Raw genomic sequence first — 20,786 nt, 5'->3', positions numbered from 1 at the left:
CTTCCTATTGAGTGGCAGCATGTCCCTGTCTTCTTCCCCATAATGACCATTCAGAGTTGGTATTAATCCAGGGGAAGCCAGTCACAATATAGCATTCTCCTGACTTATAGAGATTAGATTGGTGATGGCTTTGTTAACTTATGTGTACCAAATAGAATGAAGCCTAGGATGGTGAATTGTTGGCAGAAGATAAACACTTTCCCCAGTATAGAAGAATGTGTGGGTATAAGACCTTGAACTGCTTTGGCTTTTTGTTTCTGGATGGATAAAAACCTGATGTCAAATCTGACACAAAAAATAGCAGAGCCAATAGGATTGCAGTTTGAGGATGGCTCTGTGAAATCCTCTTCTTTTATTTGTTTGATAATTTGCCCTCCTGATTCTCCCTGTTCTCTTTTTCTGGTATTCTCACTGATCAGATATTAGACATCCTAGATTGAATCTTCATGTCTCTTATCTTTTCTCACATTATTTCCTACACTTATGTTGTTTTGTGGTACATTATATAAGATTATTTTTAAAATTCCCTATTTTCTTAGCAGGCATATTTTTGGTATTCAGTAACTTTACTTGTTTATTGATTATTTCATTTTTATAATAGCTAGTTTCTCTTTCTGTAGATGTAATATCCTTATATCCCTCTTAAAATACAAATTAATTTTAAACACTGTCTTTTGCTTCCTAAAATATTAATGTTTTCTTTAGGGTTCTTTTCTCTTATTTTTTCTCTTTCATGTCATAGTCTTTTCTCAACTGTTTTGGTTATTTATTCATATCTAGTATCTAAAAATAAGGCAAGAGCAAAGATGACTGAACATTTTTGATTTTAGAGTTTTTCAGCCCCACATCTCACACTTGTTATGTTTGGAGTTCAGGATAATGCAGCCTAGTTTGTTTTCTTCCTTGACTTTCTTCTCTTCAATGCAAATAGTGGGTTACAGCTTCTTATGCTGATTTATCAGTCATTGTTTCTTCTTGATCAGCTGACTCATGAAATTTATGGAAATCCTTTTGCCATTGATGTCTACCCCTGCCTGCCCCACATTCTCTTTGTTTTCTAGAGGTTATACCTTTGTTTTCATTTTAATCAACTCTCTTCATCCAGAAATCTGTGTTAATTTCTTTCTAATGGAATGCACTTAATATTCTTCCCAAAGTCGAATATTCACTTTCAGTCTTCCTCTTCTAATCCTTGCTACATTTTTCCTCTCATATTCTTTTTCTCATTAGGCATTTTATCTTGCTATCTATGTTCTTAAATTGCTTAATTGACACTTTCATTGTAATTTGAATACAAAAATAAATGAGTAGTTGTCTTTTAAAATTTTTTTATTTTATTTTTTTAAGATTTTATTTATTCATTTGAGACAGAGAGATATGGAGAGATAGAACATGAGCAGGGGGAGGGGCAAAAGAAGAGAGAGCAGCAGCAGACTCCCAGCTGAGCAGGGAGCTGGATACCGGCTTGATCCCAGGACCTGGAGATCATGACCTGAGCCAAAAGCAGATGCCCAACCGTCTGAGTCACTGAGGTGCCCCTGTCTTTGTTTTTTTAAATAGAAAGTTTGCTGTTGATAGAAAGGTTTATAAATAACTGACTGATTTTTAAAAACTAGATTTTAACTTAATATTTTTGAAAACATCGTGGTTGCCACTTTACTCTTTGTATTGGTTAGATTTATTTTGATTACAGGAAGTAGAAAGTCATATTCAAGCAGTTTTAAAGAAAAAGAGAATTTTACTTATTTACTTTTTGAGTATTATTTGTTTTCTTCCATGTTAATTTTTAAAATTTTAATTCCAGTGTAGTTAACATACAGTGCTTTATTAGTTTCAGGTGTACAATATAGTGATACAGCAATTCTGTCACTACCCAGTGCTCTCATGATGAATATACTCTTAATCTCCTTCATCTATTTCACCTATCCCCCAGAGTCACCTCCCCTGTGGTAACCACAGGGGAACTTGCTCTCTATAGTTAAGAGTCTCCTTCTTGGTTTGTCTCTTTTGTGCTTTATTCATTTGTTTTGTTTCTTAAATTCCAGATGTGAGTGAAATCGTACAGTATTTGTCTTTCTCTGACTGATTTACTTCACTTAGCATTATATTCTCTAGATCCACCCATGTTATTGCAAATGGCAAGACTTTATTCTTTTTTATGGCTGAATAATATTCCATGGACTATATATACCACCTTTGCTTTATCCATTCATCTATCAGTGGACACTTGAGCTGCTTCCATAATTTCACTATTGTTAATAATGCTGCAGTAAACATAGGGGTGCGTATATCTTTTCAAATTAGTGTTTTTATATTCTTTGGGTAAATATCCAGTAGTGAAATTATTGGATCATATGGTAGTTCTATTTATAACTTTTTCAGGAACCTCCATACTGTTTTTCGCTGGTGGCTGTACCAGTTTGCATTCCCACCAACAGTGCACAGGTGTTCCTTTAAGAAAAGGAGAAATTTATTGACAATAACCTAAAGATAAATTTGGCTTCAGGAAAACTAGATACAGACAACAGAGAACAAAATCAAAGTCTTTTTTCCCCATTTCCATTTCTTTACTTTATTTTCTGTTGATTCCATTCTTTTTTTTTTTTTTTAAGATTTTTTTTTATTTATTTGACAGAGAGAGATCACAAGTAGACAGAGAGGCAGGCAGAGAGAGAGAGGGAAGCAGGCTCCCCGCTGAGCAGAGAGCCCAATGCGGGCCTCAATCCCAGGACCCTGAGATCATGACCCGAGCCGAAGGGAGCAGCTTAACCCACTGAGCCACCCAGGCGCCCTAAATAACCCATTATTAAGACAAACTACAAATACATTATCCTGACATAAAAAGACTCTAAGAAGAGACCCTTGCATCTGTCTGATCCTGTCATCCCCACACAAATTTCTGGGTTCAAGTTATGAACTGATTATGTTTCCAGGAGATTGCTTTTCATGTCTGAATCTTTGCCTATGCTTTTCTATACTCTTATCTCTGTTCTGAAGAACCTCTTCTCACCTCATACCTTTCTGTGAGATTGGCTCTAATTTATCTATTTCCTGTCTTTTACTTGTCCACTTTCCATACCTGTACTCTTTCTCAGGACATTGGTAGGATTGCTTATTTGCTTTTGTTTTTACACTTGGAATAGACATCATAATGAAACTTTGCAAAATAAGATATCCTATCAGATTTGGCAGCGTAACCACTAAGTGTACCAGGAATAATTTCCAGCTGCAGAATATTCTATAAAAATGCCAAGCAGACACTTTTTCAAATTGTTTTTGGTATCTGCATGTTAGAAAACATGCTTATTATGGTGGAAAATTGCTCTGCGGATTTCTTTCTGCTTTGGATCTTGGTGAAAAAAGCCTTATATGGTTGGGTGGCTTAAAGCAAATCCAAAGGGTTTAGGGTGTGAGAAACTTATAAGAGGGCCTTAAGATTTTCAGGGAGGACCCAAACATACTGCTAATTAAACAGGCACATAGCCCTATACAGATTGCTCCTGGCTCTTCAGCATTGCACAGCTTGCCTTAAGCCCTGTCAGTTCCCAAGATTTTGGACATTAAACCTGGTCCCTTGGCACAAGAAATGTTTTGTTAGTGTCAGTTCTGGACCCCAAACAGAAGAGTTGCAATTAGCACAGACAAGTGTCATTTTGACTCCCAGGTGTGATTTTATTGAGGCTGTGTTTTGCCGGCCCTTCAGACAATAAAGTCAAGCATACATAGAAAGCTCATGATGGATGCTCTGTCTGGAAATAAAATACTGGCTTATGCTTGTCAGTTATTATAGTTTGTAAACTTATCACAGATCTAGAGTCTTCATCTGTAGACTCCCCCTAAAGTCTAGAAAATGTGACTCCCTCATTGTAGCAAAATAATTATTCTTTCTCCTCAACCTTGAACTTTCTCTACTTGGTATCACTGATAGTGTGTGTGTATTAAACATGCACATGTATACTCTTTATTTTTTGCCTGATTCAGTGCCTCTCTATAAATTCACTAGTTGACTTTTATGTGCCTGTATTCTTCTCTTCTGTGAACTATAATTTCTATCTTAACATATACTCTACATATTTTAAAGTATGTTGGGTATATTTGACTTATCTTTTAAGACTCTGTTGTTTGTGTCCTATTGACTTTTTGTCTTTTTTCCTGACTATTTTACTTTATTTGGTTAGAAACTTTCTGTAGTTGTCCAGTTTGGAGTTGTGTTGTCTAAGACACTAGATGCTTGTTTCTGCCTTATAGTCTTTTACTTCATCTCTGGATCTGTAGTTTACCTTGTCTTTGTCATATTCTCTATTAAATTACTGAGAACGTATTATCAAAACTTACAAATACAAGGGCGCCTGGGGGGCTCAGTGGGTTAAGCCTCTGCCTTCCGCTCAAGTCATGATCCCAGGGTCCTGGGATCGAGCCCCACATCAGGCGCTCTGCTTGGCAGGGAGCCTGCTTCCTCCTCTCTCTCTGCCTGCCTCTCTGCCTACTTGTGATCTCTCTCTGTGTCAAATAAACAAATAAAATCTTAAAAAAAAATCCAAATTTACAAATATAAATTACTTTATTCATGGGGTGCAGTGGTGGCTCAGTCAGTTAAGTGTCTGCCTTCGGCTCAGGTCATGATCCTAGGATCCTGGGATCCAGCCCCACATCCAGCTCCCTGCTCAGCGGGAAGCCTGCTTCTCCCTCTCCCTCTGCCACCGCTGCTTATCTGCTTTCTCTCTCTCTCTCTTTCTCTATCTGACAAATAAAATAGTTTTTAGAAATAATAAATTACTTTATTCATTTATTGTTATCCTTAATATTTTTTTTGCAGCACAGGACTTTATTGATAGTCACACAACAATATGTTAGATCTTAAACTGATATTTTTACATCTACTTTCCTTTTTTTTTTTTTTTAAAGAGATGGAGCATACACACACACAACCATGGGTAGGGAACGCAGAGGGAAAAAGAGAATCCCATGTGGGGCTCAATCTCATGACCCTGAGATCATGACCTGAACTGAAATCAAGAGTCAGATGCTTGACCAACTGAGCCACCCAGGAGCCCCATGACTTTCCCTTTTAAATTGGGAACATCTTCATTCAGCAGATTTGTAGTTCTTAAATCATACAGTAACCATAAAAAGCAAAGATAAAATCAATAAATATTTAGAGTTTTAAAAATGAGTATTATTGGTAAGAGATAATTCAATAGAGGCCTTTTCTGTGACATGCATATGTGAGAAAAAATTGAGTGAATTAAAAAGGTGTATTAATTGACCTTGACTTTTCCTTTTTTTTTTTTTTTTTTTAAAGATTTAATTTATTTATTTGACAGACAGAGATAACAAGTAGGTAGAAAGGCAGGCAGAGAGAGAGGAAGGGAAGCAGGCTCCTTGATGAGCAGAGAGCCTGATGTGGGGCTCGATCCCAGGACCCTGGGATCATGACCTGAGCCGAAGGCAAAGGCTCTAACCCACTGAGCCACCCAGGTGCCCCTTGACTTTTTCTTTTAACTTTAACTTGATACTACTACAATTTATAGACCCTTTTATGTCTTTTATTCTGCAAACATTAATTGGATGCTTATAATGTACCAGTAATGTAGAGTGATGTATGAGACAGTCTCAGCGTTCACAGAGCTTGAGGAGATAAGACCTGTACATAAAGAAACTACTACAAGGTAGAGTTGCCATTGGAGAATGCAATTTAAAAGGCTGTGAGGATTCTTTTTTTTTTTTTGAAAGATTTTACCCATTTATTTGATAGACAGAGATCGCAAGTAGGCAGAGAGGCAGGCAGAGAGAGAGACAGGAGGAAGCAGGCTCCCTGCTGAGCAGAGAGCCCGATGTGGGGCTCGATCCCAGAACCCTGGGATCATCACCCAAGCCAAAGGCAGAGGCTTTAACCCACTGAGCTACCCAGGTACCCCGGCTGTGAGGATTCTGAGGAGAAAAAAATCTTATGTTGGGGCATTTGGAGGGCCTTATGGGGGAAAGTACATTTGATATCCTTGAAAGTTGTTTGGATTTTGACAAAGGCAGCATGGGTGAATGCCTAAAAGAATGTTGCAAATTAGGGGCAGAGCTTAGCCAAAGTCATGGAAGCAGAAAATCATGAGATATATTAGGGAAATAGCAAGAAGTTCAGTGTGGCTAGAGATCAGAGTTTAAGGGGTAGTAGAAAACCAGTCTGCAAAGGTTGATTGAAGCAAAAAAATAGCGTCTTAAATTTTAGGCCAAGTATTATTTAGGCAATAGAAAGCCCCTAAGGTGGTATTTTCCAAACTCAGTTTAATGTGTCACACCGTTTTTCCCTTTAAATGAAAGAGACCAGAATAAAATAGAAAGTATCAAAGTGCATTGTACATAGTAAGGTTAATTATATTTTGTGAAATGTACATCCATGTGTGTGTATGCATGTACATTAGGTATATTCTAGTCTGTTAAACAAATTGTTAAGGTTAAACAAATTTGAAAGCCACTATCCTGAAGGACTTTACAAAAGGAATGACAGAATTGTACAGTTGAAGGGAACTTGTCATTAAGTTGAACCACTATAATGCTGTAAGAAATGGATTGATGAAGTGGAATTCTGGAGATGAGGGGTTCAGATTGAAAACTGAGATATGAGGCTAGCTGAAAGGTTCTGAGGACTTAAACTAGAGGAGTAGCAGTGGGAAAGAGAGAGGACATTGCAGAGGTGAATTGAGAGGGCTTGATGGTGGCTTAAATAAAAAGATGGTATTTATATAAAAAGTGACAGGGAGTCTATATAAAACACTTAGTAAACTAACAGTTCCATGGCTAATTCATTCAGATATCACTGGGCAGTGTTGATAATCTGAGTGAATTACAATAGCTGTATATTACAAATATTATGTTACTAAATTTTATAGTGCCCTATCTTTGTCATCTTTTTAAGCTGGTATAGGATGATATAGAAGATGCTTCATATCAAGCTGGGTTCATTTAATCAAGATTAATTCTTAATAAATGTTAGTCATACAACAGGTGTTGGCAAGGATGTGGAGATAAAAAGAACCCTCTGCCCTGTTGTTGGGAATGCAAGCTGGTATCCCCACTCTGGAAAACAATGTAGAGGTTCCTCAAAAAATTAAAAATAGAACTACCGTATGATCCAGCAATTGCACTACTGGATATTTACCCAAAGAATACAAAAACACGAACTCAAAAAATACATGCACCACCACATTTATAGCAGCATTGTTTACAATAGCTAAGTTATAGAAGCAACCCAAGTCTCCATTGATTGATGAATGGATAAAGAAGAGGTGATGTAGCTATACACAAACACAAACACATACAAATATTATTCAGCCATGAAAAAAAAATGACATCCTGCCATTTGTAAAAACACGGATAGAGCTAGAGAGTGTAATGCTAAGCAAAATCGGAGAAAGACAAATACCGTATGATTTCACTTATAGGTAGAATTTAAGAAACAAAACAAAGGAACAAAGGGAAAAAGAGAGAGAGCGAAACCAAGAAGGAGACTCTTAATTATAGAGAACAAATTGATGGTTACTAGAGGGAGGGGATAAGGGGTGGGGAGATGGATGAGATAGTTGATGGAGAATGAGGAATGTGCTTGTTGTGATGAGCACCCAGTGATTAAAATAAAAAAACTTAAATAAGTAAATATTGGTCTGATGGTCCTTTTAATTGAACATTTAATTTTTTTCATGTTGTTATATGTAGTACATATCAACTAAAATATGTTATCCTTATTTCTCAACTCAAAATAAAATCACCTAGTGTGAATTCAGAAGGAAGCAAAATGTATGGTATTAATGAGTTTAACATAACAATGCATTTAGGTGAGATTTAAGTTATCATAGTAATTGCATTGAAAAGTTTACTTATTTTTACCAGTAAATTACCGGTAATTACTGGTAAGCCAGTAAATTACTGGTATTTACAAGCAAAATATAGTCTTTTTAGTTTTATGATATAATTGACATATAGTATTATATAAATTCAAGGTGTACAGTGCTTTGACTGATATATTTATAAATTGCAAAATGATTATCACCCTAGCATTAGCTAATACCCCCATTCTATCACTTAATTACCATTTCTTTTTTGTAGTGAGAACATTGAAGATCTATGTTTTTAGCAACTTTCAAGTATATAATACACTATTATTAATTATAACCACTATGCTGTACATTAGATCCCCAGAACTTGTTAATCTTATAACTGGAAATTTGTACCCTTTGATCAACATCTTCCCATTGACCCCACTCCCCAGCCCTTGGTGACCACCACTCTACTCTGTTTCTCTGGGTTTGGAATTTTTTTGTTTCCACATGTGTCTTTGGCTGACTTTTTTCACTTAGTATAATGAGGTATATACATACCACACGTTATTTAGCATTTATCTGTTGATTAAGGTTAGGTTGTTTCCATATCTTGGCTGTTGGGAATAGTGAAGCAATGAACAATGGAGCTACAGATTATTTCTTTGAGATCCTGTTTTCATTTCCTTTGATATATACCCGGAAGTGGGCTTGCTGGTCATATGGTTTTAGTTTTTTTCAAAAACCTCCATACTGTTTTTCCATAGCAACTGTACCAATTTACATTCCTACCAACAGTGCCCAAGTATTCCCTTCTCTCCATACCCTCACCAGCACTTGCTATCTGTTGTCTTTTTGATGATAGCCATTATAACAGATGTGACGTGATATCTCATTGTGGTTTTGATTTGCATATCTCTGATGATTAATGATGTTGAGCACCTTTTTGTATACCTGCTGGCCATTTGGATGCCTTATTTGAAAAGATACTTATTCTATTCCACTGCCCATTTATTTGTGGGGGTTTTTGTAGTTTTTTTACTGTTTTGTTTTGTTTGCCAGTGAATTGTATGCATTTTTTATGTATTTTAAGTATAAACCTTTTATTAGATATATGATTTGCAAGTGTCTTATTCTATAGCTTGTCTTTTCATTTTGTTGATTGCTTTTCTAGCTCTGCAGAAGTTTTTTTAGTTTGATTTAGTTGCACTTATTTACAAAATATAAAGTCTTAATAGGTTCTATAGGCTTTTGGGCATCATGTCAGATTGAACCTGGATTCAGGCCTGTAAATTAATTGACCCCTTATATTCCACTTATGGTTTTCCTCTCACTCTATAATTTATCCTTCAAACTCCTGCCAGATTAGTCTTACTAAAAAGCATAGATGCAGTCACATTCCTCTCTTCATCAAAAATCTTCATTGCTTACCATTGATCTGTGAGGTGCTCTGTAGTACGGCTTCCACTTATGTTTCATCTTTTCCCAGTATTCCACTACATAGTACCTACTTTCCATCTATACTAGACTATGTCAGAATTCATCCCGCCTGCCCCCCACTGCCACAGTCCATGTCTTTCTTGCATAGTGCTGTGTTATAGTCAGAAGTAACCTTTCCTCTCCAGTTGCTTCTTTCACATGGCATCTCCTTTTGATATTTTCCTTCAAATGCCCCTACTGCATGTAATAACTTCCTCTCTGGAACCTTCATATAACATTGTATTTCTCTTATAGTACTTAATCTGTCTTGATATACAGAGCTACTAGGTTTTGTTTTGTTTTGTTTTTTATCTTGTGGGTTTTGTTTAAAGATCTTAAGTACCTTGAGGAGCAGGGATTCTATTTCACTTTTTATTTTTATTTATTTATTTTTTTTAATATTTTATTTATTTATTTGTCAGAGAGAGAGCGAGCGAGAGCGAGCACAGGCAGACAGAGTGGCAGGCAGAGTCAGAGGGAGAAGCAGGCTCCCTGCGGAGCAAGGAGCCTGATGTGGGACTCGATCCCAGGACGCTGGGATCATGACCTGAGCCGAAGGCAGCTGCTTAACCAACTGAGCCACCCAGGCGTCCCATCACTTTTTATTTTTTATGGTACTTTATACAACTGTTGAACTATACAGGCATTGTGTTTAACTGTACTCCTCTGGAATTCATTTATTGCATCTGTAAACTATGGATATATCTTTTTTAAAAAATTTATCTGTTTTGAGAATAAGGTGAAAATATACGAGAGTCTCTTTAGGTTTCTAGGAAGAAAGATGCTGTATAAATTAATTTTGTTGTTGTTGTTGTTGTTGTTATTTTTGTACCCTGTCAATTTCATGTTAGTGCCAGGTAGTCTTTCTTCTTTATTCCTTTGCTTCCAAAATAATCCAGTGAAACTCAATAAAGTCAGGTTTGCTTGTTTTGGGGTTTTTTTTTTTTTTCCATTACATACAAAGTTCCATTAGTGCATTAATACTTAATTAATATTAAGTAGTAGCTGCAAGTTAGCATTGAGATGAGTGTAATTCCTCTCAACTTTATTAGTAAGTTAATACAGAGAAGAAAAAGAATGGTAATCGTTCAAGTTGTGAAAGAGGTTTTAATGTGGGCAAATTTTTCTTTAATATTAGATTGAATTTATCTTTCTACATTTGTTGCCTTTAATTTTTGGCCCCCTTGAGTCTTTTTCAGACTCATACATTCAGATAATTGAACCTTCTGAGGACATATGGAGTTGATGTTTTTTATCTAGTTACCAAGGTCAATAAACTGATGTATGGGTTGTTTCAAAAGAAGATAAGGAATTGAACCAGAAGATGACAAAGGTTTTTACTTATAGATGCTTTCTTTCCATCAAAACTTATTTTGGCATGTTCTTTTAAAATTCTGTGCTTATCTTTAAAATCTAAGCGGTGTATTTTCTATTAACTCATTTGTAAAAAGCCTCAAGCAAGAACTTCCATTTGAAAGTTACATGAACTGACTTTAGAGAAATTAAACTTCTGAAAGAGAATATGAGAAATTAAGAGATGTCCAGTGGCAATAGAAAAGGGCCATTGTGTGCAATCCTGTATGTGAAAGCTCTTACCTCTCAATGCCAGGGGAATTATATCACAGTTATTCCTAACATCTACAGTACTGGGTCATATGGTTATTTTGTATAGTTACACACATTGGGTGTTCAACAAGCAGTTGTTAAATTAAACTTGGTAAACAAAGCTAAGCCCATCTAACCCTGACAAAATCCAGCTAATATTTTTCCTTAATAGATTTCTGTAAAAATATGTTGAGAATCAGAAAGACAGAAATTATTTATCAGACATTTGTTAACCTTTCTCATATAGGTTTCTTTGCTCTCTACTATAGGATTGGTTCCAGAGCCATTGAAATGACCCAAGGTCTATTTTAAGACCAGTTTCCTTATGAATTCTTTCCTACATAGTAATTTCACTGGAAGGTGAAATTACATAGTAATCTATGTAGTAGATATATATAGTATATATATCTATATATAGATATATATAGTAATCTAATCCTACATAGTAATCTTCCTGGAAGTGAGGGAAGGTAGAGAGAATCATTGTCACTTGATAAATAATTCACAGTCTCCCTTTTGAGTTTTTCACAAATCATATTTTTTAGTAATTTTTACTGATCTCATAGTCATTTGGTGACTTTTTTTAACCCTCACCAAAGTTCTACTGACTTTGAGTGTTCATATAACCTAGTTTTGGTCATAGAAAACTAATAAAAAGCAGTCTAATGGAATTCAGTGCAAGATAATGTAATATTATAAGACAAGGAGAGAGGTGTTTTTGAACTCTGAAGTTTTGTGTAAATTTTTTGTATATATAAATTTTTCTGGCCAGAGGTCCAGATTTTTATTACAGTCTCACATTGGTCTCTTCTCTTCAAAAGTCTGGTAACTACTGTTTTAACCATAAATTTCAGAAAGCCTTGTAGCCCAGGGGTATTTATGATTTCTCAACTCAGGAATCAGTTATCCTTTGAGCCTGGTGCTCAAAGGTGTTGGTAGGTGCTGTGAGGCCATCTAGGTCTTACAAGGAGTGAGGAAGACAGTAGAATGGAGGTAGCACCAGAGAGCAGATGAGGATGACATGCATCTCTTAAGAAGATTTCAAAGGAAATAGAGTGCAAAGTGGTATCTTAAAATTTCAGGTAGGAAGTGATGGGGACCAGAGAAGGAACACTAGACTTGGGGACCTGTACATGGTCTGGCTGGCTCATAATAGACCCTTGGGTTTTGTGTTGAAGGAGAATAGAGATACAAAAGGAGATTTCCTGAAGTATAGCTTTCATTTTTTGAATTTCTGTTGTGTTTAATGACTTTTGAGGGAAGTTATTACATTATGCCTTCTTTTATATAATTATTTGCATATATAGTATATCTTCATTGTTAGCTTAAACCTCTTAAAGGCAAGAACTTTGTGTTTTTTGGTTTTGGATACTCTGCAGTGCTCACCATGAGGCCTTGTCCATATGAGATGCTCAAAATTTTTGTGGTATATTTGCTCTAAGGATGCTATTGAGGATTTTTATCATATCTTTTTTTTTTTTTTTTAAGATTTTATTTATTTGTCAGAGAGAGGGAGAGAGAGCGAGCACAGGCAGACAGAATGGCAGGCAGAGGCAGAGGGAGAAGCATGCTTCCTGCTGAGCAAGGAGCCCGATGTGGGACTCCATCCTAGAACGCTGGGATCATGACCTGAGCCGAAGGCAGCTGCTTAACCAACTGAGCCACCCAGGCGTCCCCTATCTTTTTTTTTTTAAGATTGATTTATTTATTTGAGAGAGTGTGTACACACATGCGCATAGGGGCAAGGGACTGAGAGAAGGAATCTCAAGCAGATTCCCCACTGAGCATGGAGCACACCACAGGGTTCGATCTCAGACTCTGAGATCAGGACTTGAGCAGAAATCAAGAGTTGGACACTAACAGACAAAACTACTCAGGTATTTTTACCCAGATTTTTATCATATCACACTTTCAAATTTATGACACTTCAGGGGTGGAATTTCTTGTGTGACTTGGTCTTAAATATTTTGTCTTACTATAACTGTTGGACAGTTTTACTGTGTGAAAACTAAATCATGCAGCTCATTCTAGTTTTCTTTTTATATTAATTGTTAGAAGCCCAGAGACGTGATTTTTTTCAGTTATTTCTGCATTATAACTTAATTGATGTTGTTTGTGCAGCACTATCTGCCAGACACTGTTATACATTTTATACATTATATTCTAATTTATCTTTATCAACTCTGGTTTATTTTCTCTGTTTTGTGACCAGTAAACTAAAATACAGAGTGGTTAAGTAAATTGCCCAAGATTACACAGCTAGAAACTAGTAGAATATGTATTTTTAATCACTGTATTTTGCCTCCTAGCACTATGACATGTTATCATGCAGATATTATCATAAAATAGTGCATATATAGTGCATATTTATAAACCAATCAGGCATTTGTGTGAATTAATAGTGAGACAGAGGGGTGGACATGTGGTTAGATAAGGAGGAGTGACGTTACTGAGTCAAGGATCAAAGTAATTTCTCTGTGCTTGATCTCATCTCATTTCAGAACTCTCAGAATTCTTTTAAATTGTTGCTACTCAAAGTGTGGTCTAGGGGCTGGTACTAATCCATGAAATAATTGTTATTGGTACAAGGTCAGCTATTTATAGAAATGGAAAATAAGCATTTGGAAACTTTTGTAGTTATTTGAGAGTAATTTTATATCTATTGAGTCTAAAAAAAATGGCTTTATATTTTATATCTTTTTAAATTTTCTTTTTTTTTGTAATTCATTTCAATTGTATTTTATAGATATTTTTGCCTTCAAAGTTTTGGAAATTAAAAGAAAAAACCTTGTCTTTAACACAGCTTGAGAAGCACTGTTCTAGGTAACAGCTATTTTAATCTATGGTTTGTTTGAAAAAGAAAAGACATGATCTATAGCTTGAAATTACATTTTAATTTAAACCTGTTTCTGAAGATGAAGTAGGAATTAGTATATTTGGCTACTTTGTCAGTTCCTTGGTTCTGTGAGAAAAGGTCCTAATTGAGCTCACCTGCGGGGGAGAGGGCATTTTTCATTTTTTTCTTATGCTTAGTACTTTATTTCAAGAATGACACTTTTTAAAAAATAGATTTTATTTATTTATTTGACAGACAGATCACAAGTAGACAGAGAGACAGGCAGAGGGGAGGGGGAAGCAGACTCCCTGCTGAGCAGAGAACACGATTCAGGGCTCGATCCCAGGAATCTGAGATCATGACCTGAGCTGAAGGCAGAGGCTTAACCAACTGAGCTACCCAGGCACCCCAAGAATGACATATTTTAATTAAATCCTTGATCCAGGGTAATAGCTTGAGGAACCTGTCCATCATCTATAGTTATAGTCTGTTTCCATGACTTACCAAAATAGCTAATAATAGGGGCGCCTAGGTGGCTTAGTGGGTTAAGGCCTCTGCCTTCAGCTAAGGTCATGATCCCAGGGTCCTGGGATTGAGGCCCGCATGGGGCTCTCTGCTCAGCAGGGAGCCTGCTTCCTCTGCTTCTCTCTCTGCCTACTTGTGATCTCTGTCTGTCAAATGAATAAATAAAAATCTTTTAAAAAAAAAAACAGCTAATAAGATAATTTGCATTTTTTTTATGTGCAAACTGTTCCCTGGAATAACAGAAAATTTAAGAAAAAGAGATAACAACAGAACAGTACTATTAGTTCCAGATTAATAGACTAATATAATAGATTTTCCACTTATAGAAAATAAAGGGAGCTTCAATGAGATAATATTTACACCAGGTCAGTTTTTAATTTTTCTTTTTTTGGGGGGGGTAGGTTGGGATGTCTCCTTCTATAATATGATATGTGGTAAAAGAGTCTCATGAAGTTACCCAACTTAAAAGGGTCTTTGAATGTCTATATAATTACCATCTACCTCTTTAACTAATCTCTTTTTGGGGATCCTCTAATATAGCATTTGAAAAGAATTTCTATTTTTTTTTTTTTTTTAAATTTTTACAAGCTGGCCTCTGAATAGAGAAATGGGCCAAGGATATGAACAGGCAGTTCATAGAGAAAGAAATCCAAATAGCCAAAAAATGTGCAACCTCACTAACTAAAAAATGTGGCTATCACTTTGGCAGCATTAAGAAATAATATTGGTTTTGAAGCAATGGGTATCCTATGTGCTGCCAGCAGCCCTATATATTGGTTCAGCCTTTCTGACGTAATTTGGCAGATCTCATCAGATACAAAAAATAGACTCTCTTTACCAAGTATTTCCCCTTTGGAAAATTTATTCTAAGGATATAAAGATGTATTCAAAGATTTAGAAGTGGCTGGCAAACTGAATCATGGTGTAAAATATATAGCATCAAAAATGAAGTTGCAGAAGTACATCTGTGTATGTTATTAAGAGAAGTGAATAGATTAGCAAATACCCTGAATGGTTATGATTATATTTTCATAAAAGTTATTTGTAGAATATATACATAGAAAAATAATCGAAGGACCTATTTTAGGTCCACATATATATGAAGTAATAAGAATGTTTGTATAGCTTTTGCACATTTGAATTTTTAAATGTTTTCCCTCTAATGATCATACATTGTATTTGAAGCTTCTTTGTCCAAAATTTGGCCTCCATTTTAAAATGCACAGAATGGTGTAGAAGGAGAGGAAACCTGAGAATCAACAGGATGTCGCCATTCTCTAGGTTCTTTGCTGAAGATTCTTGAGGAGCCTGTTTTTCTTTCAGAGGTTATTCTTAAAAGCTGTGTTTGAGTTTTTTAGTTGTCTTTTGTTTTGTTTTGTTTTTCCCATGACAAATGCCTATCATTTTCTAAATGAGAAAGGCAATGTCCCAGTTAGGTGTGTGGAGTTCTTTTCATTCACTCTTAGCCCTGTCATGTTAATACTGAATAAGCAGAAAGCCTGACTGGTGGTGAAAGATGGTAAACCAGCCTGAGGGCTTTTTCTGGTCAGCCCTAAACTTCTGATTGCCACGTTTTCCTAATTTCCCATTTCCAGGGCATCACTAGAGTGACCTCGTCTGCTGAATATGATGCTCCGAATCTCCAAGATTTTCACATGCATTTGGAAGTGGGCAGTCAGGCAATTGTTTACAGGACTCCACATGAACTGTGCACTCACAGCAAGTTTGATAAACACACATTTCCTCCTTTTATCAGTGAGATTGCAGAATGTGAAGTATGAGTTTCCAGTTTTACTCATTCCCCTCAACCTTCTTCCTGTTTAAAAACTTAGACATACTAATTGGATGCTGATCTGTCCCTGTTTTTTAGTCCGTTTACTGATAGTTGACTGTTTATTCCAGTACTTACCTAGGCAAGGTTTGGCAGTTCTTTAAAAAAATAAACTTCCCATGTATTCAACTTAAAGAAGATTCATCCCAAGGAATGTAATGTGAGCACTAATTAACAGTAATGACTGCTAATCACTTTGCTTTTTATACTCCTTTAGGAGCACTGCTATTATCCAATGTAGTTAAGTAAAATGCTTGTATATGAATCAACAATGCTGCATCCTTTTAGCAGCTATTGCTCATAATCAAGCTTTGCATAAATTAGAGCTAACTAAAATTGATTTTAATATGCTGCATTCCTGTCTACAATAGTAAACTAAAACAGCTAGTTAAATACAGTGAATATTAAAGACATTACCTGATTTTCTTTTTTGCAGTCACACTTAAGATAGATGAAAAGCAATATTGCAAATTTTCTAACAGTTTATGACGTTTTCTCTTATATTTCTCCAAAACTGCATGTGACATACTCTTCATAGGCATAGTGGCATTTTGATTTTGTTGAAAGCTTTTATCATATCAGTGAAAATCAATAGGCTTATGTTTAATTTTTCTGAATTTGTGCGTTTACTTCCTAGAGGATCTTACAAGTTTCTTTAAATTATCTATATAGCCCATTTATATAAACTTGGTTTATAGGATTGTGCATTCAGTGTTCATTAAAAAGGGTTGTTTTATTATGTTTGGTGTGTTATTAGACTATTATAAAAGCTTTCTGTTTATTTATATGCATTCAGTATACCTACAAACCACCTTGCCTCAGGAGGAGACTAAGCAAAACTCGTAAATTAATAATTTAAGGGAGCAATACTCAAGTAGCATTTTGGTTAGCTTAGTAAGTTAAAGCCTTAGAATCAGTGCTGCCCACTTTAACAATCTTTACTTTTGACTTTTATTGGCTGAAAATAACTTGTTAAACTGAGGCTTTTGTCATAAAATGAAATCTACATACCATCTGAAGGCCCTTCCCCTTTTTTTGATTTATGAGTAGGTTGACATATTATTGAAGAATTTTTAACACTTTCACAGTTCTACACTTTGATTTCAGAGAAGGTGCTAATCTCTCTGGAGTTTGAGAGTAACAAAATGAGTTGTATACTGTTTTTCTAGGGAATCAGGGATTCTTTATTAGAGGCCTTAGTTTTATGATGGCACCTGTATTAATGTTGATTTATCTAATATGTGATGTGGTGATGTGATCTGATACGCATTAATGGAGTATTCTCCTTTCTCATTTTACATGTTATCTCTAGTTGCCTGCGTGGTCATGGTCTTACAGCTAATGTTAGTGTTTTTACAGAAGTTAAGCTATTAAAGACATTATTTTTAAATTACAAAAATAAAATAACTTTTCTTTCATTTTTGTATTGTTTGTAGTATCAGAAATCTAAATTGGTGAATAAGAAGTGGAAAACATTAGGTGGTAGTGTAATAAAAAGCTTTATATTTTATATACAAGTCTTATTGTAATACTTTGCAAACATGTATTAAAAAAAACCTTTGGCACTATACTTGATTGAATTTAGTTTCAAAGAATTGTAACAGGAATGATGTGAGAGAACAGAAAATGTATAGAAGTTCAATTGAATGTTACTCATATCTAATTATAATTTTGTATCCCAGTACTTTTACACAATAGCACGAAATGCATGTCTATGAGGAAAAACCTGCTTTTTCTATTTTGCTTTGAGTTTGCGTTCCTATGTGTGTAACAAAATTACGTTTAGAAACGGTGAAGATTTCAGTTTTGATCCTTTTTTTTTTTTCTTGCAGTGTGTTTACTCTCCTGTAAGAGTGATTGATCTGTAGCTGTCATTTTACCCAAAGAGGGGACAAATGGAATTGGCCTTTTAGACAAAAAGTATGCAAACAGACTGCATTCTTTCTGTTGATAGAATTATGGAAGGATTGCATGAGGTGCCACATTCATTTTCCTATTGATTGTAAAAAGGATTCTGCAGTGGGCTCCTGTTTCCATTGGATAAGGAGGTGCTATGATTAGTTACCTTTCTCATGAAAGCACTACAAAAGGAAATGCAAAATGTGTGTGGTGCAGTGTTCTCAATTTGACAGTTGTTTTTGTTAATTTTTTTCCCCCATTGAAGTCCAGCCTATTTTAAAAAAACGTACATTTTGGTTTTATCCCTTATATTAAGCTTGGTAGATTTCCAGGCTTTTGACCCTTTAAGAAATTATATGTTATAGACAGTTTTTCTAGGCTTCTATTGTAAAGCTTCAAAGCTGATGCAACAGTGCCCTCTGTAGTCTTTTAGGGAACAGTAGATACATGTAGATGATTTAGAATATTCAGGTAGGAAGCAGGATATTTAAATTTAATTTTTTCTCAGACAAGAGAGTCCTTTTTCCTAAGTAGACATTCTTGTTTTTCACTAGCGGCTTTACTTTAAACAAAGGGAACAAAGGACCATTCTGAGTTTTCATTTAGAATTATTGGCTACCTCTTGTTGTTACCCAGTGGTAAATCTCAAGTTTTATCAGACATTCATCAGAGTAATTTGAGATAGAAGGAATCTTACAAGCTGTACTGTCTCTTTATGAAATATCTTTTTGAAGTTGAGTTCCAATAGGAGTATTTTAAAAAATAATTTAGTTCCTTTGTCCTCATTTCTTCTATTTAATTAGAGCCTAAGTGGGCTGCCTAGAACTTAACTTTTACTTGTTCCTGAATTGGACAACCCAGGCTTTATACAGGACATTATTTAAATTCAAACCAAAGGAGTTACACAATGTCTAAAGTATTTGTCATTCATTAGCATTGATTTAAATTTTAGATTTGCCTTCCTTTCTTTATGGGTTACCTATTTGATTATATATATTGATAGCTAAATTTTTCATTGTAAACACAACTTTATGTGAAGTTATTAGATGATAATATAAGCAGGCTCATATTTAGCTGTGCGATTAGAAGTAAAAATATTCCACGGGCAAAGTTTATTTTGCTTCTGAAAGTGTTTTAGTAAAAAGAGCATGGGGCAAATCCTAGCTTCTCCATGGGTAGTCACTACGTAATGGTGAACACATTTCTAAATCTCTGAGCTTGCTTTCTTATCTGCAAAATGGGAGTAAAAATAGCTTATCTTTGAGGTTTTTGTGAGGAATTAGATATAATGTATATTTATTGGCCAAGTTATTATAAGTGCCCAAATGGTTACTTTGTTCCAAAAATCACAACGTGAAGGTAAATGGCTTTGTTTTTATACAAGGAAGTTTTAATAAAAACCTAGAACACATTTAATGTACTTTAGATTTTTCAAAAATTTTACTCCCGATGATTTATGTGAATCTGAAAGCTAACATGGCATTCCTTGGTAATGTGGACTGATAAAATGAGGTGCACATTAACTTTCAATTCTTTACAGACTTTATCCCCAAACTTCTTATAAGCCATGTTTATAAACTTTAGTGGAAATTTACCCACAAACCAATATTTGGCAACATGTGAAAACAGATAATAAATGAAACTTGAGAAAAGAGTCTTTCATTTTTTTTCCTCCCTTAATGTATCTGAGAAAACAGGATACTTTTCATTTGCCTGTGTTCTCAGTAGTAGTCTAGAGCCCTTCTTCATAGTTTCTAGGTAAGTGGATTTTGCTTTCTCAACCCAGTTACCAAAAAAGACATAAAAATAGATGAAATTGGAGCTTTTCTGGTTGAAGTGGAGATGGGGGCCTGAAGTTCTCTTTGAAGGAACAAAGTTTAAAAACCAGTTTACCATATACACATATGTGTGTGTACATATATGTTCTTTCTCTCTTTTGTGTAAAGGCTTTGTTCTTCTTTGGTTTGAATTCAGAGCAGCTAATTCTTTACCTGGCACATAAAAGATGCTCAATTAACATATGCTAAATACAGAATTTTTTTAATGTCAGGCCTTATTGATGTAGAAGATTTGAGATAACATATGTATTAAAATGCGCAATTTAGTGTGGCATTGTACTATTAGAGTACTTGTTTCTAAGCAAGCACATTTCAAGTGTAATTCACCAATTTATTTTTTAGAAATCAACATGTTGTGACTACAAATAATAATGGGAAATGAATAAAAAATATTCAGAAGTTGTCTTCAAGATGATTAAAAGCTGTTGCATTCCTCAATGATGGATTTAGCTAAAGATTCAGACACTTCAAGTGACCTGATGATAAAAATAATCTTGCACAAAGAACTTGTGAATTGAATTTTCTAAACATTGAGTAAAGCATTATTTTTCTTGTAAAGTTCTTATTTGTGCTTCATATTAATTTTGAATCCTGAGTTTAATATTATAATAAATCATACTGTTTTTAGTATATTACTTGGGTTAAATTGGGAACTATGAAAGTACCCTTTTTTTAAAAACATAAAGAAGGAACCAATGTTTTAAACTGATAGAATGAGACTGAACAAGCTTTTAATAAACCAAATATGGTAGTTAAAAAAAAAATAGTGACTAGTTGCAGTAAGAATCGTGTTTAAAATTAAATTCTGGCTTATAAGACTGACAAGATGCTGTCTACCAAAAAAAAAAATGAATAAGCTATTTTTCTTTGCAGTGAAAGTACCAAATTAAGAATCTGCTTAATTAAAATAATGATAAATGTAGATTACATTACTGAAGACAGTGAAATACAGCTGCTCTGTCTAG

The 20,786-nt window shown here is 35.0% G+C and overlaps 1 protein-coding gene across 2 annotated transcripts in view; it reads left to right on the top strand.

Moving 5' to 3' along the window:
• DPH6 (diphthamine biosynthesis 6) overlaps positions 1-20,786 on the top strand; it is a 175,702-nt gene that overhangs the window by 21,025 nt on the left and 133,891 nt on the right. Inside the window, exon 4 of one of the 2 annotated variants that reach the window (XM_032343221.1) lies at positions 15,849-19,741. The exons of the other annotated variant lie outside the window; for it this stretch is intronic. Coding sequence (XP_032199112.1) covers positions 15,849-16,034 — 186 coding nt within the window. The 3' untranslated portion in view covers positions 16,035-19,741. Of the gene's footprint in view, positions 1-15,848; positions 19,742-20,786 lie in introns of those variants that run through there. 2 annotated transcript variants of the gene reach the window in all.

Source organism: Mustela erminea, chromosome 5 (genome assembly GCF_009829155.1).
Source record: "Mustela erminea isolate mMusErm1 chromosome 5, mMusErm1.Pri, whole genome shotgun sequence".
In the NCBI taxonomy this organism is placed as follows: Eukaryota; Metazoa; Chordata; class Mammalia; order Carnivora; family Mustelidae; genus Mustela; species Mustela erminea.
This window is presented reverse-complemented; position numbering and strand designations above follow the sequence as displayed.